Source organism: Monodelphis domestica, chromosome 2, assembly GCF_027887165.1.
Source record: "Monodelphis domestica isolate mMonDom1 chromosome 2, mMonDom1.pri, whole genome shotgun sequence".
In the NCBI taxonomy this organism is placed as follows: domain Eukaryota; kingdom Metazoa; phylum Chordata; class Mammalia; order Didelphimorphia; family Didelphidae; genus Monodelphis; species Monodelphis domestica.
This window is the reverse complement of record NC_077228.1, coordinates 42,302,807-42,318,507: the sequence shown is the minus strand read 5'-3', so window position 1 is coordinate 42,318,507 and position 15,701 is coordinate 42,302,807. Positions and strand designations below refer to the sequence as shown.

The following is a 15,701-nucleotide window of genomic DNA, read 5'->3' as shown; positions in this document are numbered from 1 at the left end:
CTCTTGCTTGGTCATGAACTCTTCCCTTCCCTGTCTTCTTAAGCCAGCCTTGTCTGGAAAATGATTCACTATGATTCTTTCCCTGCATTTTCGTATTATGATTTGTTCTGCTACATTTTCTGGATCTTTGTGGAGGATGTGTGTTAGATGTGCTGAACTGAGCTTCTTCCTGCTGTTCTACCATCTCGGCTCTGATCTCCTTGTCTTTCATTGCCATTGCCAGAAAGTAGAGTATTTAGTACTAAGAAAGCAGCAGAGAGTATAGGGGGAAAATGAGGGGGAGTGGCTTGGATTACAATAATAGCTTACATTTACCTAAACCATAAGTGATCAAGCACTTCTACAAATATTTTCTTAGCTGACGCCCACAACGAAATCTGTCATTTAGATAGGGTGAGTATTTTTTCCCACATTTTATAGATGAGGAAATGGAGGCCCAGAGACATGCTATACTGTAGTCCTACTACATCACTTCCTTCCAAATTTTATTTGCTTTTACCAGTAGCTGAAAGAGTTGAATAATGATGGATTAAAAGGAGGGAAATCCAAAGTATTGGAGGAGGTATGAAAGTGAGAATGCAAATTAGAGAGAAGAGGAGCTGGGATTGCAATGACTAAAAAGGTAATAACAGCCATGAAGTGAAATGGAAACACAGGTGGACAGAGGTAGAGAAAATAGGGATGAAGGCATGAAATGCTGAGATGGTTACAAACGAAGATGAAAGAGCCAGTCCTTGATTTCTCAAGTTGCTTTTATTTCATTTTAGAGTTTCTAGAGTTGGGCATTTTTCTCAATTTTTAGTGGACTACTTTCCCCTGCCCCCAATCAATCAGCAACCATTTCTTAAGCCTTTACTTTGTACTGGGCACCATGCCAAGTGCCAGGAGTGCATAAAAATGTAAAATACACAGCCTTTAGTTAGCCAACTGCTTTCTCATCCCACCTAATGATTTAATACTTCAGTTTATCCATGATCTCATCAATTCGATATTCCCTCCACTGGTGCAGATCATCACTCATCCATTCCCTTCCCATCCTATGTAATTCTGCCCCAAAGACATGGGCCTCTACCTGCCAACACTTGATTGGACTGATTTGAGTAACTGTCACAAAATACTAAGATTCTTTTCCTTCAAAATATTCTATAATTAATAAGCTGGTTGTAATGAAATCTCTATATAGACAGGAGCTACTTTTATCCATTCAAGACAGTAGTCTAGTTAATCCAAACTAGCGATTCTTGATTCTTCCAACTTAAGTATCATGCTCCTCCTCTGATGAACTTGACTCTCTTCAAGCCCTAATTTGGTTGTGTCTGATGTCTCCTAGGCAAAGTCCTGAAGTCCTGTGTTTGGGGAGATTGCCGATAATAATGGTGATGTCTGAACTCCTTCCCTTTTGAACCTCGCTGTCCTTTCCCACTATTTATACAAAATATGAATGAATTAGGAGAGTGGAATGTTTAATGAAGAGATGGTGAGTCTGACTTTACAGACAGGAGTCTTGGATTCTAGTCCCAGTACCGTGTCTTAGACACATCACTTCTTGGGGTCGTTGAAAAGCAAAGGGTTAGGCCAGATCTAAAGTCCTCTTTTAGATTTCAAATTGTGTCACTCTGTAAGGAAGACACCTTTTTCTTGTTGCTACAGACCTTATTTGTATCACTAAAATAAAGGCAGTAGGTATATAATCCCCCCACAGTAGACCTTATAGCTCCTACTCAGTAACTACACAGACAGATCTCATATCAATCAAAGTGTCCACAGAATAAAGTCCCAGGAAATCCCAGAACTCAGCCTCCTGAAGTTATTTTTGGATGGGAATGTGTTGCTCCAGGCCAGCCTCTTAAGTCTAACTTGGTGTAGAACTTCTCTGGAGCAAGAAGCAGGAAAATAATAACAACAACTCTGTATAAGAGTCACGGAGCATTTTTCTTTTCTTTTTTTTTTTAATTTTTATTTAATAGATGATTTAGAATATTTTTCCATGGTTACAAAACTCATGTTCTTTCTCTCTCCTCCACTAACTCCCCTCCTGTATCTGACACACAATTCCACTGGGTTTAACATGTGTCATTGATTAAGACCCATTTCCATATTATTAATATTTGCACTAGGGTGGTCATTTAGAGTCTACTTTCCCAGTCATTGCCCCATCAACCCATGTGATCAAGCAGTTGTTTTTCTTCTGTGTTTCTTTTCCCACAGTTCTTCCTCTGGGTGTGGATAGCGTTCTTTCTCATAAGTCAGTCCCTCAGAATTGTCCTGGATCATTGCATTGCTGCTAGTGGAGAAGTCCATTACATTCGATTGTACCACAGTGTATAAAGTTCTCCTGGTTCTGCTCTTTTCACTCTGCATCAATTCCTGGAGGTCATTCTGGTTCACATGGAAATCCTCCAGTTCATTATTCCTTTGAGCACAATAGTATTCCATCACCAGCAGATACCACAATTTGTTCAGCCATTCCCCAATTGAAGGGCATCCCCTCATTTTCCAATTTTTTGCCACCACAAAGAGTGCAGCTATGAATATTCTTGTCAAAGTCTTTTTCCTTATTATCTCTTTGGGGCACAAACCCAGCAGTGTTATGGCTGGGTCAAAGGGCAGACAGTCTTTTAGTGCCCTTTGGACATAGTGTGGAGCATTTTTCTTAAAACAGTCCTACATAGGAGCCACCATCCGTGGATCTGATTCACAGATCCCAGGATGATTTTCATTAATGATTTACTCCATTTTGTAATGTATGTTGGGCAGCTTTCTTAGGTTCTCTGGGCCAGTTTCCTCATCTGTAAAATGAGGAGATCAGACTAAGTGGCCCAGCGTGAAGTCCCAGCCCCGGAGTGGTTTTTCCCATTCCAGGTTCTCCGAAATGTGACATTCTCCTTAATCTTTACATCTTCACCTTGCCTTACTACGTCTTGAGGCATTATCTCAGCTGTAGCGCGAGGCGTTTACTGCCCTGCATCAGTTTCCTCTTATCGTCAGCGACACGCCCATGTGACCAAGGCTACCCAACGATGGATGGCACTTAAGATTATTGGATAAGTCGTCAGGATTTCTCAGGGCTGCATGGAGGGACGAAGGTCACATCTTACAGACTGGCTCAGCCACGTCCAAGGCTTGTTTCAGGCTCTGTGTCCCATCTCTTGGAGGCATTCTGAACTATTTGCTGTTTTTCATGTGAGTGATTTACCCCCTGGAAATCAATTCCGTTTTCCATTTCAGAAATTACGTATCACTCTCTTGCAGCAGGCGATAGTGAGATGGATCAAATTCTCAGTATTAATCAGCCCACCAACTATAAAATACATTTCTCATGTTTAGGTCAGTAAATACTGACTAACCTGCAGTGTGTTTTTGCTTCTCTTAACACCAAATGAACAGTAGTTGAGTACTGAAGTCTGTGTTCCTTGTACATAGTAGGAACTGAAAAAAAAATAGGTGAATTTAATGGAATCATGTTGATTCAGAAACTAAATTGACCTTCCCCTTGTCACCAGTTTTCTTCCACATCATCATTAGTTGCCTTTGAGCTTTTCTCTTTATATTTCTAATTCCTTACCAGCATCTAGTTATGTCTTAATCAAGTTTCATTTAAAGGCTTTTTCACTTTGTTTTGTATGATTATGGCTATCACTTGGGGTCTTTGTGTTTAAATATATTGTTCACAATAACAAATTCTCAGAAGAATTTTTACTTACGATGCATAAAGCATATCTTTGCTGCAGTGGGAGCCACTGCCTGGGCCAGTCAGCTGAGCAAGAAGGGGAAGGTGGATGTCATTCTTGCCCATCCTGCTGCATTTGAGGTGTCAGATTTGTACCACACTTCTTTCTACACTGTCCTTACCTCTGGCTTTTAATAATATTTTAATACTGTGTAATGGCTTTCTTTAAATCGGCAGTTACATGTTTTTTTTTTTTAATTTCTCCCTGTTAAGATTTTACCCAAGTTTGAATCTACACAAGTATCAGAAGTGTGTGATCGTTTTGTACACCTTGAAGGAACCAAATTGCAATGTGAGTTGCTGTTACAAATTCCAACTGTACCTAAATGATGTGTATGTTTCTATTTTTCAGGTGCGCTTTGTAAAGAACATAACCTCCTGGAAAGAAATGAAACCAGGATTTTATCATGGACATGTATCTTACTTGGATTTTGCAAAGTAAGTTCCCAAAAAATACATCCTTTAAAATGTTTTGGCTTTTAGCAATCAGAAATTTCTTGAATTGGTTAAATTTTTGTGATCTACATTTTCCAAAATAAAATGTAAAAAAGGACCGAGTTGCCGGTTTGAAACTTGTAATTCTAGTAAATGATGTTGTACCTTCTTATATATCACTGCCCTCTAGTGTTCCTAAATGGATAATTCTCAAATCTATTAAAATTAACAGGCCTTGAATTTTCTTTTGGTTTGAATTCCCCCCCCCCCCCCAATTATTCATCCTAATCATTCTTGCAGGCCAGTGGGTAATCATGACCACAAATGCCACTGGCCCTTTTCCTTGCATGACTGGAAAGCTACTCTTATTAGAACACTAGATTTTCCTCCTAGAGACCGAGCAAATCATCTCAGCGACATGCCTCATTGACTAAAAGAATGGGGAAGCAGAGCCTGCTCTCCCCCATCTCCCACTGATCAGGACCCAGCCAGATGCTTCTGCTCCTCAGCTTGGGTCACCTTGAGGTGATACGACACCTTCTCTTTGCCTAAATGATGGTGCGCTTCACTCCAAACAGATTGAGAAGGAGACAAAAACAAAAAACAAAAAACCCATTTGTTCGTGTTTTGATTTAACTCTGCTTTGGAAGTAAATGCTTCTCATCTGTTCTTGTTTTTATTTTGGGGGTCAAGGTATTGTGACCAGAATCCATCATTGCCTTCTAAGGGAAGCTTTATATAGTTCCAGCCTAGCCAACAGGGATCGAAGTCAGTGTGGGGCTCCCTCTAGAGTCTATTTGTGCCACAGTAAGAATGAACTGGGAAATTGTTGGCATTGAACAGTCTAAACACACAGCCCTTGGACTCGTTTGAAAGTTCATTCAAGTATCCCTGGTAACATAAGATGATGCACATTTGTAGCTTTTGAAAGAGGATTGAGACCTGAAATTGAAATCCTATCCCTTAGAACGCCAGGCATTAACTTCAAAAGCACCATTAAAAGAAGAATTGAGATCGCCACTCATCACAAAGTACAATAACGAATTTTATTATTTCGGTTTATGACATCTCTCTCAGAGCTTTCCATTGGTGGTCATGACTTCAAAGTAATTCTCCCCCAGGCATGTGCCAACTTTAATTAAAGGGGCTTAAACTAGAAAACTGCATTGATATCAAACTCTCAATTTAGCTTTTCCTACTTTGAAGGATTAAAAGACAAAAGAGTATAAAGAAATCTTTTGGTTTTCACCAAAAGTTTTAATAGAAGTGCACGTTAACAAGAAGTCTAAGAAGCTTTAACTTTTTGGAAATCGTGTAATTAAAAAGGAATCTCTCCCCAAAGATCATGAATATAAAATCCCATCATTCTTCTTCCCAGTGTTTCTCTCAATGCTTGGAACCTACTGGATGAAATAGTCGGGTTTTTTGTGAAGTTAGGTATACCTTTTTCTATAAATAATTCATAGGGTAGTATTGAAAACATTTTATAGGCAGCTTTAAAATAAACTAATTATTTTTCTTTCAGAAAGGCACCTAACCAATTTCACACACTTCATTCATATGCATATTTTCCCTGAGGGCTGCATTATCCTTGAAGTAGATGTTTGTTACCCTTTCACCTAAATGATTTATTTTTTCCACATGCAGCTTGATTTCTAATACTTGAAGTTTTCATTATTAAAATACATATTGAATGCTTTTTGCTTTTGGCAAAAAAGCTTGTACTTAGAAAGAAAGTCTGAAAGTATTTTCTGGTGTTCTTGTAGTTTAAAGCATAAAAGCTTTTTGGAAGAGATTTATCCTGTTTATTAAATACTCTAAGGAAACTTTGTTGTATCAGAATATTTCAACATGAGTGATTTTCATGTTACATTGGCAGCTAAAAATTATTATGAAAATTCTCTTTATTGGCCTTCTAACATTTAAAAATGCTATTTCTAAACCTCTGCTCAATGTATTTAGTCCAGAAAAATTGTAACTATATGTACACTTGGCTGGAAAGTTCAGCTCCCTCTCAAGTTTTCTTTTCTTCTTCTTTTTAAAGTAGCTGTTAATCAAAATCATTGCCAAAACCTTGTTGAATAACTTTGTTATCAACATGTCAGCAATGGACAGGAAGGAGAAGAATAGCTCTGGGCTAATTTTTTTTAAGTTCTTTTTCTTCTCAATTCTTTCTCTGTTTCTGTCTGACCAGTGCTTTACAGGTGCCACAAAGGCAAAATACATACTCCCTCTAGGAGAAAAGGGGATTCTTTGAGGAGAGAAGTATATGTGTATTCAGATAGTTTTGTCACAATCTTAAGAATTCTGTGTATGACCAGGAAAATGTAGTAATAGGCAGTAAGCGGAAAAAACAAGGCTACTTCCTTTGATTTTCATTTGGATCTCTGAGAAGGATTTGTTTTATCTGAAAGTTATTTCCTCAACAGCCTGTGTTTTCAGATTTTAGCTACAAAGAATTGTAAGTCAATATGTTGTCTTCTTTTGAGCCAAGCCTTTACTCCCCTTTCCCCTACCCCTTTCTATTTCTTCCTTCTTGTTTCTACTTACTATTTTTTTTCTTAATTGGAAACAAATGAAGGGGAGGGAGACTTTTATATGATAAATGTCACAAATTTAAACAATATTTTATACTTTAAAATAGTTTTAGACATTTTTCACAAGATAAGTAAGAAGAACATAGGGAATTTTTACTAAGATCCAAATTTGTTTTAGCTTTCATAATAAAAAATTATTGCTTTGTGAAAAAAAATCCTAACACATTTCTCACCTTACCTTAATAAGAGTACTCAGGTGGCATTGCTAATCATTTTTACTGCTTTAATTTTCTACAAACCTATAACAGAAAAACATTTAAAAGAAACTGACTCTCCTTAAATCACTAAATTTGAAATAAAAATGATTAATTAAAAAACTTTTTTAAGTAGGCCAGCTTGTCTAGAAGTTATTTGGTCCTAATTGTGCTGTTGTTTCAATTAGCCTCTGCTGAGGCCTTTTATATTTCAGCTACCATGAGGTTATGTGTTCCATGGTCATAGTCAAAAGCAGGGTCAAAGTATGATACTTTTAGCAGTAGCTGTCTTACAAAGACATACAAGGATATTCCATTTTTATAAGTCTCTTTGCCTAGACTTCTTACAAAAATTTCATTTTTATTAGGAACATTGTTGGAAGTCTGCCTCTGCTGCCCCAGAAATGTGTATGGGGTTTTTTTTGTTGTTGTTGTTGGTTTTTTTTCCCGTAGGTCCCTTTCCCTCCATCACCTCAGTAGTAACTATTCTCAGCTTCTATAACAGGGCAAGGAGATGCAGAAATGTCAAGAATAGAAATGCCTCCCTTAATGCTTCAGTAAGTCTTTTTTAAAAAGTAAGAGACTTTTAGCCTCAGAGTCTTTTTTATTAATAAATGGAATTGTGTAGAATGGATTTCTTTTGACTTGCATATCTGGGGTGAAGTACCATCAGTTCCCTTAGCATTTCATCTGCTTAACATGACCCTGTGCCAAATCCAAAATGGCCCAAGGAGTAGCACTCTTCATTTTATTCTTGTCAGGGAGCAGTAAGCAGAAGCAGTGATCTTTTCTCAGCTGTAGCATCAGCTGTGCAGCATTCAGCACTGTTGAGACTCCAGAGCTTCTTGGAAATCTCTCTTGGTTTTTGTGACTCAGTATTAGTTTTCTTTCTGGACTTTGGGAAGTTAGACTCTGAATGGCAAGGGATTTGACCAAAATGTTTGGTTCCATTTTTCTTTTCTCATTCTTAGTAAAAAAAAAAACTCTACTCACTTGAAGAGTTGAACCAGCTGGGGAGTTGGTTTGAATACATTATCCATGCAACTAGGGGCTCTCTTATTACCCATCATGAGTTCGAGTTCCTTAGACCAAGAGAACCATCCTCTTTGGTCCTGGCAGAGCTGCCGAATGTGAATACTCTGAGCCAGCGACATTGCTAATATATGGATCATAGAGAAATGGAAAGGCACACAAAGCTGAAAAGGAGGCCAAATGTTTTCCCAGTTTTTTCAAAGAAAAGAGAATGGAATCTACAAACTATATTCCCATGAAATTGACCTAATTTCCTGACAATATTGTAAAATAACTTATTTAGGCAATAGTGAATGAATGTCCCAAGAAAAGAAAATGATGATTACAAAGAATTAACATGGTTCAGGTGGGTGGGTGAGGCCCCTCCATGGAACAGAGAGAGTAGACCAGAGTGTGGATGAGGGATTTTTCTGCATTTGAGCCCTCTGCTTGAAACCTCCTTTGAAGAGCCTCCAAAGTTTTTTGTTTTTTTTTTTTTTGGTGGGGGGGTGGGGGGTGGGAGGCGGTTTCCAACTGTCAAATGGTTTTTTGGTGACTGCAGAAATTACTTTTGAGGATCTAGTGTCTATGCTTGGCCCTCAGTGGCATGACTGAAGATGTGATCTAAAGTAGAAAATCTCTGCCAATACCTGTTTGTTCTGTTCCCTCCCTCTCTCTGTCTCTCTGTCTCTCTCTGTCTCTCTCTGTCTCTGTCTCTCTCTTTCTCTGTCTCTCTCTCTCTGTCTCTCTCTGTCTCTCTCTCTCTGTCTCTCTCTGTCTCTGTCTCTCTCTTTCTCTGTCTCTCTCTCTCTGTCTCTCTCTGTCTCTCTCTCTCTGTCTCTCTCTGTCTCTGTCTCTCTCTTTCTCTGTCTCTCTCTCTGTCTCTCTCTGTTTCTCTCTGTCTCTTTCTGTCTCTCTGTCTCTCTCTCTCTCTCACACACACACAAACAATTAAGGATCTCCTTAGTATACAAATATATCATTCTCCTAATGTTCTTTTGCTGGAACATTCTGTGTGTAGAAAGTGCCTTCTGATTTTTTTTTCTGTTTCTTTTCTTTTGGAATTGTAAACCTCAAAATTTCTTAGATTTTCCTTGTCACAGAATGTCTCCTCTTTGAAAGAAAGGTTACAGAGTTATAGAGGAATGATGTCCAGATTGCATTTGCATTTCCTTTTTGGGTATGGTTCCAAAATTCACCATCTAGACCCTAGCCTGTAAATGAGCCTGTATTCAAAGCTCTTTCCTGCAAGGTAGAACCATCCAGAATTTGTGATCGTGCCTTCAGGAATTGAGGGTCACCTCTGTGTTACAATACGGAAACAGTTTGACTTCTGTGGAGGGTCTTGCTGCTAAATGAGTGTTTAGTATATCAGATTGAATCATTAACTAGGCATTAAGGGCAGAGGCTATGACCATAGAAATGCTTTGTTCTCCATGCAGACCTACTCATCTACTTAAAAGGATTATCTCTATAATTAGGGCCAAGCTCTAATTAATTGAGTTAAATATCACAGATACCTTTTTATTAGTCTTAGCATTCCTCTGTTTTCCATGGGGTATTTCATTGTCTTTATGTGTCTAGATGGGTCATCCTCACCTAATGAAAGCCCCATTTTGACAAATGGTTTCTTCTGTAGCCAACAGAGTATCACAGGAGTGCAAAGAATAAACTGGAGATGGAGTTCTCTGAGCCTTCCCATGCCCCTTCAGTGCACACTTAGGACTGCTGGCAGCCAGCCACGCACGATCAGTGATCCAGGTGCCTCCACGTGGGTTCATGAGGGAGTCCAGGGAAAGCTCCCTCCCAAAGAAACACTCAGGGACAATGTTCACCCCCTTGGGCTCTCCCATCTCCTGATGTCCTAAGGCTCTTCCTGGAGCTCCGCCCCTCCTCTCTCCTGGCTGCTCTCTTCCTTCCTGCTGATACTTTTTCAGGTTTTCATCATGTGGATGTGCGCACACTCTCAGAGGAGCCCGTTTCACCCCCGACTCCATGGGTGCCCATCACTTAGGATGGGTTTCTTTGGGGAAATGTAAATGTCTCTGTTTTCCAGACAGCCACCTTGAAAGGCTTCTGCGTCTGACCAAAGAATTTTGGAAAGTTGAAAAGTTAGGTTTGGGCCGTTTTTAATTTGTTTTTAATTTAATTTAAATTTAATTTAATAAAGGCTGACTGGATAGTTTGCCAACTGCCAAAGCCCTTCCAAAGCATCCTCCTTTGGAGGCAGATTTCCTTTTCATCATTTAATCACTAAGAAACAATATATTATAGTATAAATCATTCTTAATAGTAAGCATAATTTAGAAAAGAGGAGGGAAACCCCATTGTGTTATCAGAAAAACTTTAGTAAAGAGACTGGCCAGGTTCAGAGCTTTGAAATGTAAGTAGTATTTGGGGGAATGCTGCTTTTTGCATTATCAGCATTAAGTATTTTCTGAATCAGCTTAGAGATACTCAGGGGCTTCTCCCAGGTCAGAGGGGCAGGAACAAGCAGGATGTCTCTGGGAAAGGGTAAGAACCCATCCTTCTGGGGGAAGTCTAGTGTTCAGAATTAACAGGAGAGGAAGTTGGGGAGTTAGAGTCAGTACTTGTTGTGGGAGAGCCTTGAAAGTCAGGCAGAAGGGGCAGCAAGATAGCTTAGTGGATGGAGAGTCAAGCCCAGAGATGGGAGGTCCTGGGTTCAAATGTAGCCTCAGACACTTCCTAGCAATGAGACCCTGGGCAGGTCAATTTAACTCCCAGTGCCCAGCTCTTACGGCTCTTCTGCCTTGGAACCAATACATAGTATTGATTCAATGATGGAAAGTTAGGGTTTTTAAAAAGGCAGAGGAGTTTAGTTTGGACAGAGTCTTTTCAGGTCATGAATGACATGAGAGTGGTGTGTTGGGAAAATTAAGCAGCAAGTGTACATTGGATGGAGAGAGACCAAAAATGAAGACAGCAATCAGAAATTTTCCACAAGAGGTGATACAGGTACCTGGAGTTAGGGCCTTGGCAATGGAGAGAAAGAGGAGGGGGCCATTTCTCTGATGTAATATTTAACGTGGGGTAAAAATTAAAAACTTAGGGAAAAGATAAAAAAAAATGTGACTGGTATCCCAACAAAGGATCCCAGTTGTCCCATGAAAAGAGAAGGAGAATTTGGGGAAAAGCAACTGCTTTGAGGGCAGATAAAAAATTATTAGCCAGTGAAAGAAAAATAGGAAGTTTGTCCTTTTCCTAGTTTCAACATTGATTCAAATTTGACTCATCATCAAACTATTTCTAGTAAGGTTCACCAAAGCGGAATTTTGCATAATATACAGAAATATATTCCAGATCCCACCCAGAAGGCAGAGTCCTGATACATTGATAATAGCTCTCTTGTTTAGTGAGTCAGACAATTTTAGAAATGTATTTATCGTCACATAAGGTTTTTGTTGCCTTATTTGTAGGAAGCAAATGATTCTGGAATGTAATAAAGAACTTGCATGCTTACTACTTTTAAAATGACAAACATTAAGGCTCTATCTCAAAATCTATACTTAATTTAGGTTGGAATTTTTCTCCCCAATTTAAAACCTAATGAAGGAATGTTATTAAAATGGGTGCTATCTTTTCCACTAGAGCTTGGTTATTTGATTTTTAAAAATCCTTCCTCTCTCTCTCTCTTTTGTTCATCTGCTTTTAACTTTTGCTGTCATTTCTTATCCATTTTTTATTATGCTTCAAATACATATAAGACAACAGCCATTTCATTTGCATGGGTAGCCCCAGCAAAATCCTACTCTGAAAAGACATTTCTTTGTTTTTGATCTATTTCAGATTTGGTGTTAAAAAGAAACCAATTTACATAAACGTCATAAGAGATCCCATAGAAAGGCTAGTTTCTTACTATTACTTTCTACGATTTGGAGATGATTATAGACCAGGGTTACGGAGAAGAAAACAAGGAGACAAAAAGGTAATATTTAATTTTAAGGAATATTTTTCATGGAAAGGTGTTTTCATTTTAAAGATATTTGCCTCGAATTCAACAAATGACATGCCAGTGGTTACTTTTTAAAATGAAATATTGAATCAAAATGTTTTCTTAACCTATATATGCAAGTGCTGACTACCTATTGTCATATTATCCTAATAATAGTCAGTTACCAAAATTATAAATCATTCTTTTATCTGGGAGCATCAGCATTTCAAGGATCTATGATTTCTTAAGGAGAATTAATCTTTGTACCATTGTAAATTACAACACTTCCCTGCCTTGTATACTTTTAATTCTCTACTTTCTAGAATGGCTTGATGCCAAAACTACTCCAACATACTATCAAGAATCAAAATTTAATTTCTCCAAAAATTGAAAATTCATAGCTTTTTATCTTAATAATGGTTGGTGATACCAATTCACTGTGCCATTTTGCTCTGAGATTTCTTTTTAAACCCTTACCTTCCATCTTAGAATTGATACAAACCAATTGATAAAGTTGGTTTCAAGAAAGAAGAGCAATAAGGGCTAGGCAGTGGGGGCTAAGTGACTTGCCTAGGGTCACACGACTAGGAAGTATCTGAGGCCATATTTGAACTCAGGACTTCCTCTCTCTAGGGCTGACTATTCACTGAACCACTTAACTGCTCCCATAAATAGACTCTTAAACTTGACTTATTTTTTGAGGCACAGATTACTCTTTGTCTCATGCTTGTGCAGTGTGTGCAGGCTTTCAGATTTTAACGGTGCATCTTTTATTTCAGGTAAATTCTATCAATCTTAATTATTGATGCCTTCCTTGTCCTCATTAAAGTAGTTTTGGTGTAGCTTGGAATTGTGAAGATCTACAGAGAGCCTTTCCTTCTGAAGGAGTTTCTCACACAGAAATGTAGGTTGTTGGAAGGCTCTCATAGGATCCACTGATTGTATTTTTTGTGGGAATATGGAGTAAACTGAAAGGAGAAAAAGATGGAGCTAGAAAGGAACTCTAGGGACTGGCTCATTCAGTCGCTTTTTTTGTGGACAAGGAACAATAGTCACTTGAACACTCAATGCCCACATTGGGTTGAAAATGACTAGAGGCCATTGTTTAATCATGGATTGATCCATGACTTCATCTTTTTTTGTCCTGTTGGTTCTGTCAGGGACAAAGCTTTCTGGTTTGTTGTACTGACAATTGCTACCTTTCAGAGATCCCAATGACTGTTTTTTAATTGGTACAGTTCTTTGCATCCATATACCATAGATCAGACAGAGTCTTGCTCAGTAGGCCAAGACTACTTGTCTCAAGGTTGGTGTTTTAGGAACTAGATTGCATTTAATTCAAGAAACATTTAAGTATCTAAGGCACTGCTAATGTCAACATGAAAAAAAAAATGACATTCTCCGCCCTTAGGAAACCAATGGATTTTTTCTTTAAGTCTTAGCTGATTTATGTATTTTCTTCCTAAAAATTGAAACAATACAGTCATCAACTTAGACTACATGGAAATAATCAAAGCAAAACATAATCTAGCATTTCCCAAACTGTGACATATGAAGCTGTGTTATTCCATACAATCAAACATAATGAAATTAATTGTATTTATATCAGAAGACCTGCTTTGGTGCTTTATCCTCATATGGGAGTAGTCTAGAACTGCTGGGTTTAAAAAAAATTTACTTTTGTTTTTCCATCATCCTCATTTCCAAAGTTATCTCCTTCCCCGTTTCCCCAGCTAGGTAGCCATTCCTTCTAATAAACAATAAAAAGTCCCCACAAGGGGAATGGGGGTGGTACAGTTTTGCTAACTAAAGAACTTTGAAAAGGCTCACTCCCACATGAGTGAGCCACAAGATAAAGAATCCTTTTGGACATATTAACTCTTGGAAAAATCTCTTTCCTAAGTGCTGAGGAATTGTGAGCTAGCTATTTCACTGGATGGCAATGGTAGCCACAAAGTTGAAGTCATGATTTTTTGATGTGTTGAACTATAACATTACATAAAACAACTTTTTAGTTTAAAACTATGCATATTGTCCATTATTTTGTTCAAAAGTTTCCCCTATTCCTCTTTTATCCATATGTCTATTCTATAATCCTGAGCATCCTGAGGAACTGGAATTATGGGATATGGAAATATTTTTCCAGCCCCAAAGTATTTCATGACCAAAACATTCAAAACACTAAAAATGAAATAGATGAACTAAACCTTACTTTTGGAAAATCCAGCTAATACTATTTGATAATAGAATCTTTTAATGATTCTCTTGATATACATATTCCATGAACTTTCCAGTATTGACTTTTATTTCTAGTTTCTGGTTTATACTGACTTTATTTTAAAATGGTAAGAATAGGGAGAGGAGCGAACAAACATTTATTAGACACCTGTTGGCCAGGCACTGTACTGAGTCCTTTACAGAGAATCTCATTTCAATAGTTTCATAATATGCTACTGAAATGATTATCATTAGGCAAAAAGGTGTTGACTTTTGCAAAACAAGTGAAATCAAATAGAGTCAACTTAAATGTGACTTCAGTCATTTCAGTTATGTCTGATTCTTTGTGACCCCATTTGGGATTTTCTTGGCAAGGATACTGGAGCCGTTTCCATTTCCTTCTCCAGTTCATTTTAGAGTTGAGGAAATTGAAGTGCAGAAGGTTAAGTGAGTTGGCCAGGATCCCTACTCCTCATTCCCTTCTCCTGTTCCTTAACACAGCACTTGGAGACAGCAGCAAGAACCATCACAAATTGAGAACCCTTCACATGGGAACCTGCTTATTTCACAAATGGAAGCAGTGAGGTTTTAGGGAATCTAGAATTAGTGACATTTGATTCTCACTGCTGTTGCCACAGATTGCCTCCAATGTCCTGCGTGGTTCATTGGATCTCTTGGCTGTAGTTTCCCTTGGAAGCAGGACTTCTGTGATTCCATCTCACAAAGGCATCGCTGCCTGTAAAGCCCACTCCAGTTCCTTCCAAGCAGTGCAGAAACCAAGTTATCAGCGGAGCTGTCTTCCTATTAACTTGTCCCAAGAGCATTTATTCCTGGATGCCTCTGTAGTATGGCCCTTCCATGACGCCATGTCAGCTGGGATGTTTGTCTCTTTCACGTAGCCTGCCTTGGTGTGCCAAAGAAAACCTTCTTTTATTCTGATATTCTACAGGTCACAGCACCTGGGCATTATCCATGAATGTTTTATATTTTCACTTTTATCTATTTTTGCTAACCTAGAGCATTAAGTTTATCATTGGCACCATATTAGACCAGTAATTATTCTCAGTTGAGGGGCCGTTGCAGATTTTTCCTTTTCTTCCTGAATTGACATAGGCAAACGCTACTTTCAGTTTGATTCCCTTTGAGCACCATTTTTTTCTTTAAAGACTTACACTAGAGCTTTTTGTATTAAGAAACCAAGTCTTTGTCTTAATTAGAAATTGTGATCCTTATTTTTTAATCACTTGTTAAAAACATTGAGTTCCCAAAGCATGCAAAATATAAGACTATTAAAGTCCCTTACTTGTTTACATTTCCTATATATCACCAATAATGTCCTGCAAGAAGAGATAGTAAGGGGAAAGTAGATCGCTTAGTGGATTGAGAGACAGGAGGTCCTGGATTCAAATCTGATCTCAGATACTTCCTAGCTGTGTGACCCTGGGCAAGTCACTTAACCTCCATTGCCTAATTGTGACCGCTCTTCTGCCTTGGAATCAATATACAGTATTGATTCTAAAACATAAGATAAGGATTTTTAAAAAAGAGAGAGCAAAACATAAAGA

General features: G+C 38.2%; 1 protein-coding gene across 3 annotated transcripts in view; it reads left to right on the top strand.

Moving 5' to 3' along the window:
* The window catches only part of HS2ST1 (heparan sulfate 2-O-sulfotransferase 1), a 214,239-nt gene that overhangs the window by 182,416 nt on the left and 16,122 nt on the right, over positions 1–15,701 (top strand). For all 3 annotated transcript variants that reach the window (XM_056815385.1, XM_007480568.3, XM_001362226.4), the window contains exons 3-4: positions 4,083–4,168; positions 11,775–11,913. In XM_056815385.1, the coding sequence (XP_056671363.1) occupies positions 4,083–4,168; positions 11,775–11,913 (225 nt within the window). The remainder of the gene's footprint in view (positions 1–4,082; positions 4,169–11,774; positions 11,914–15,701) is intronic.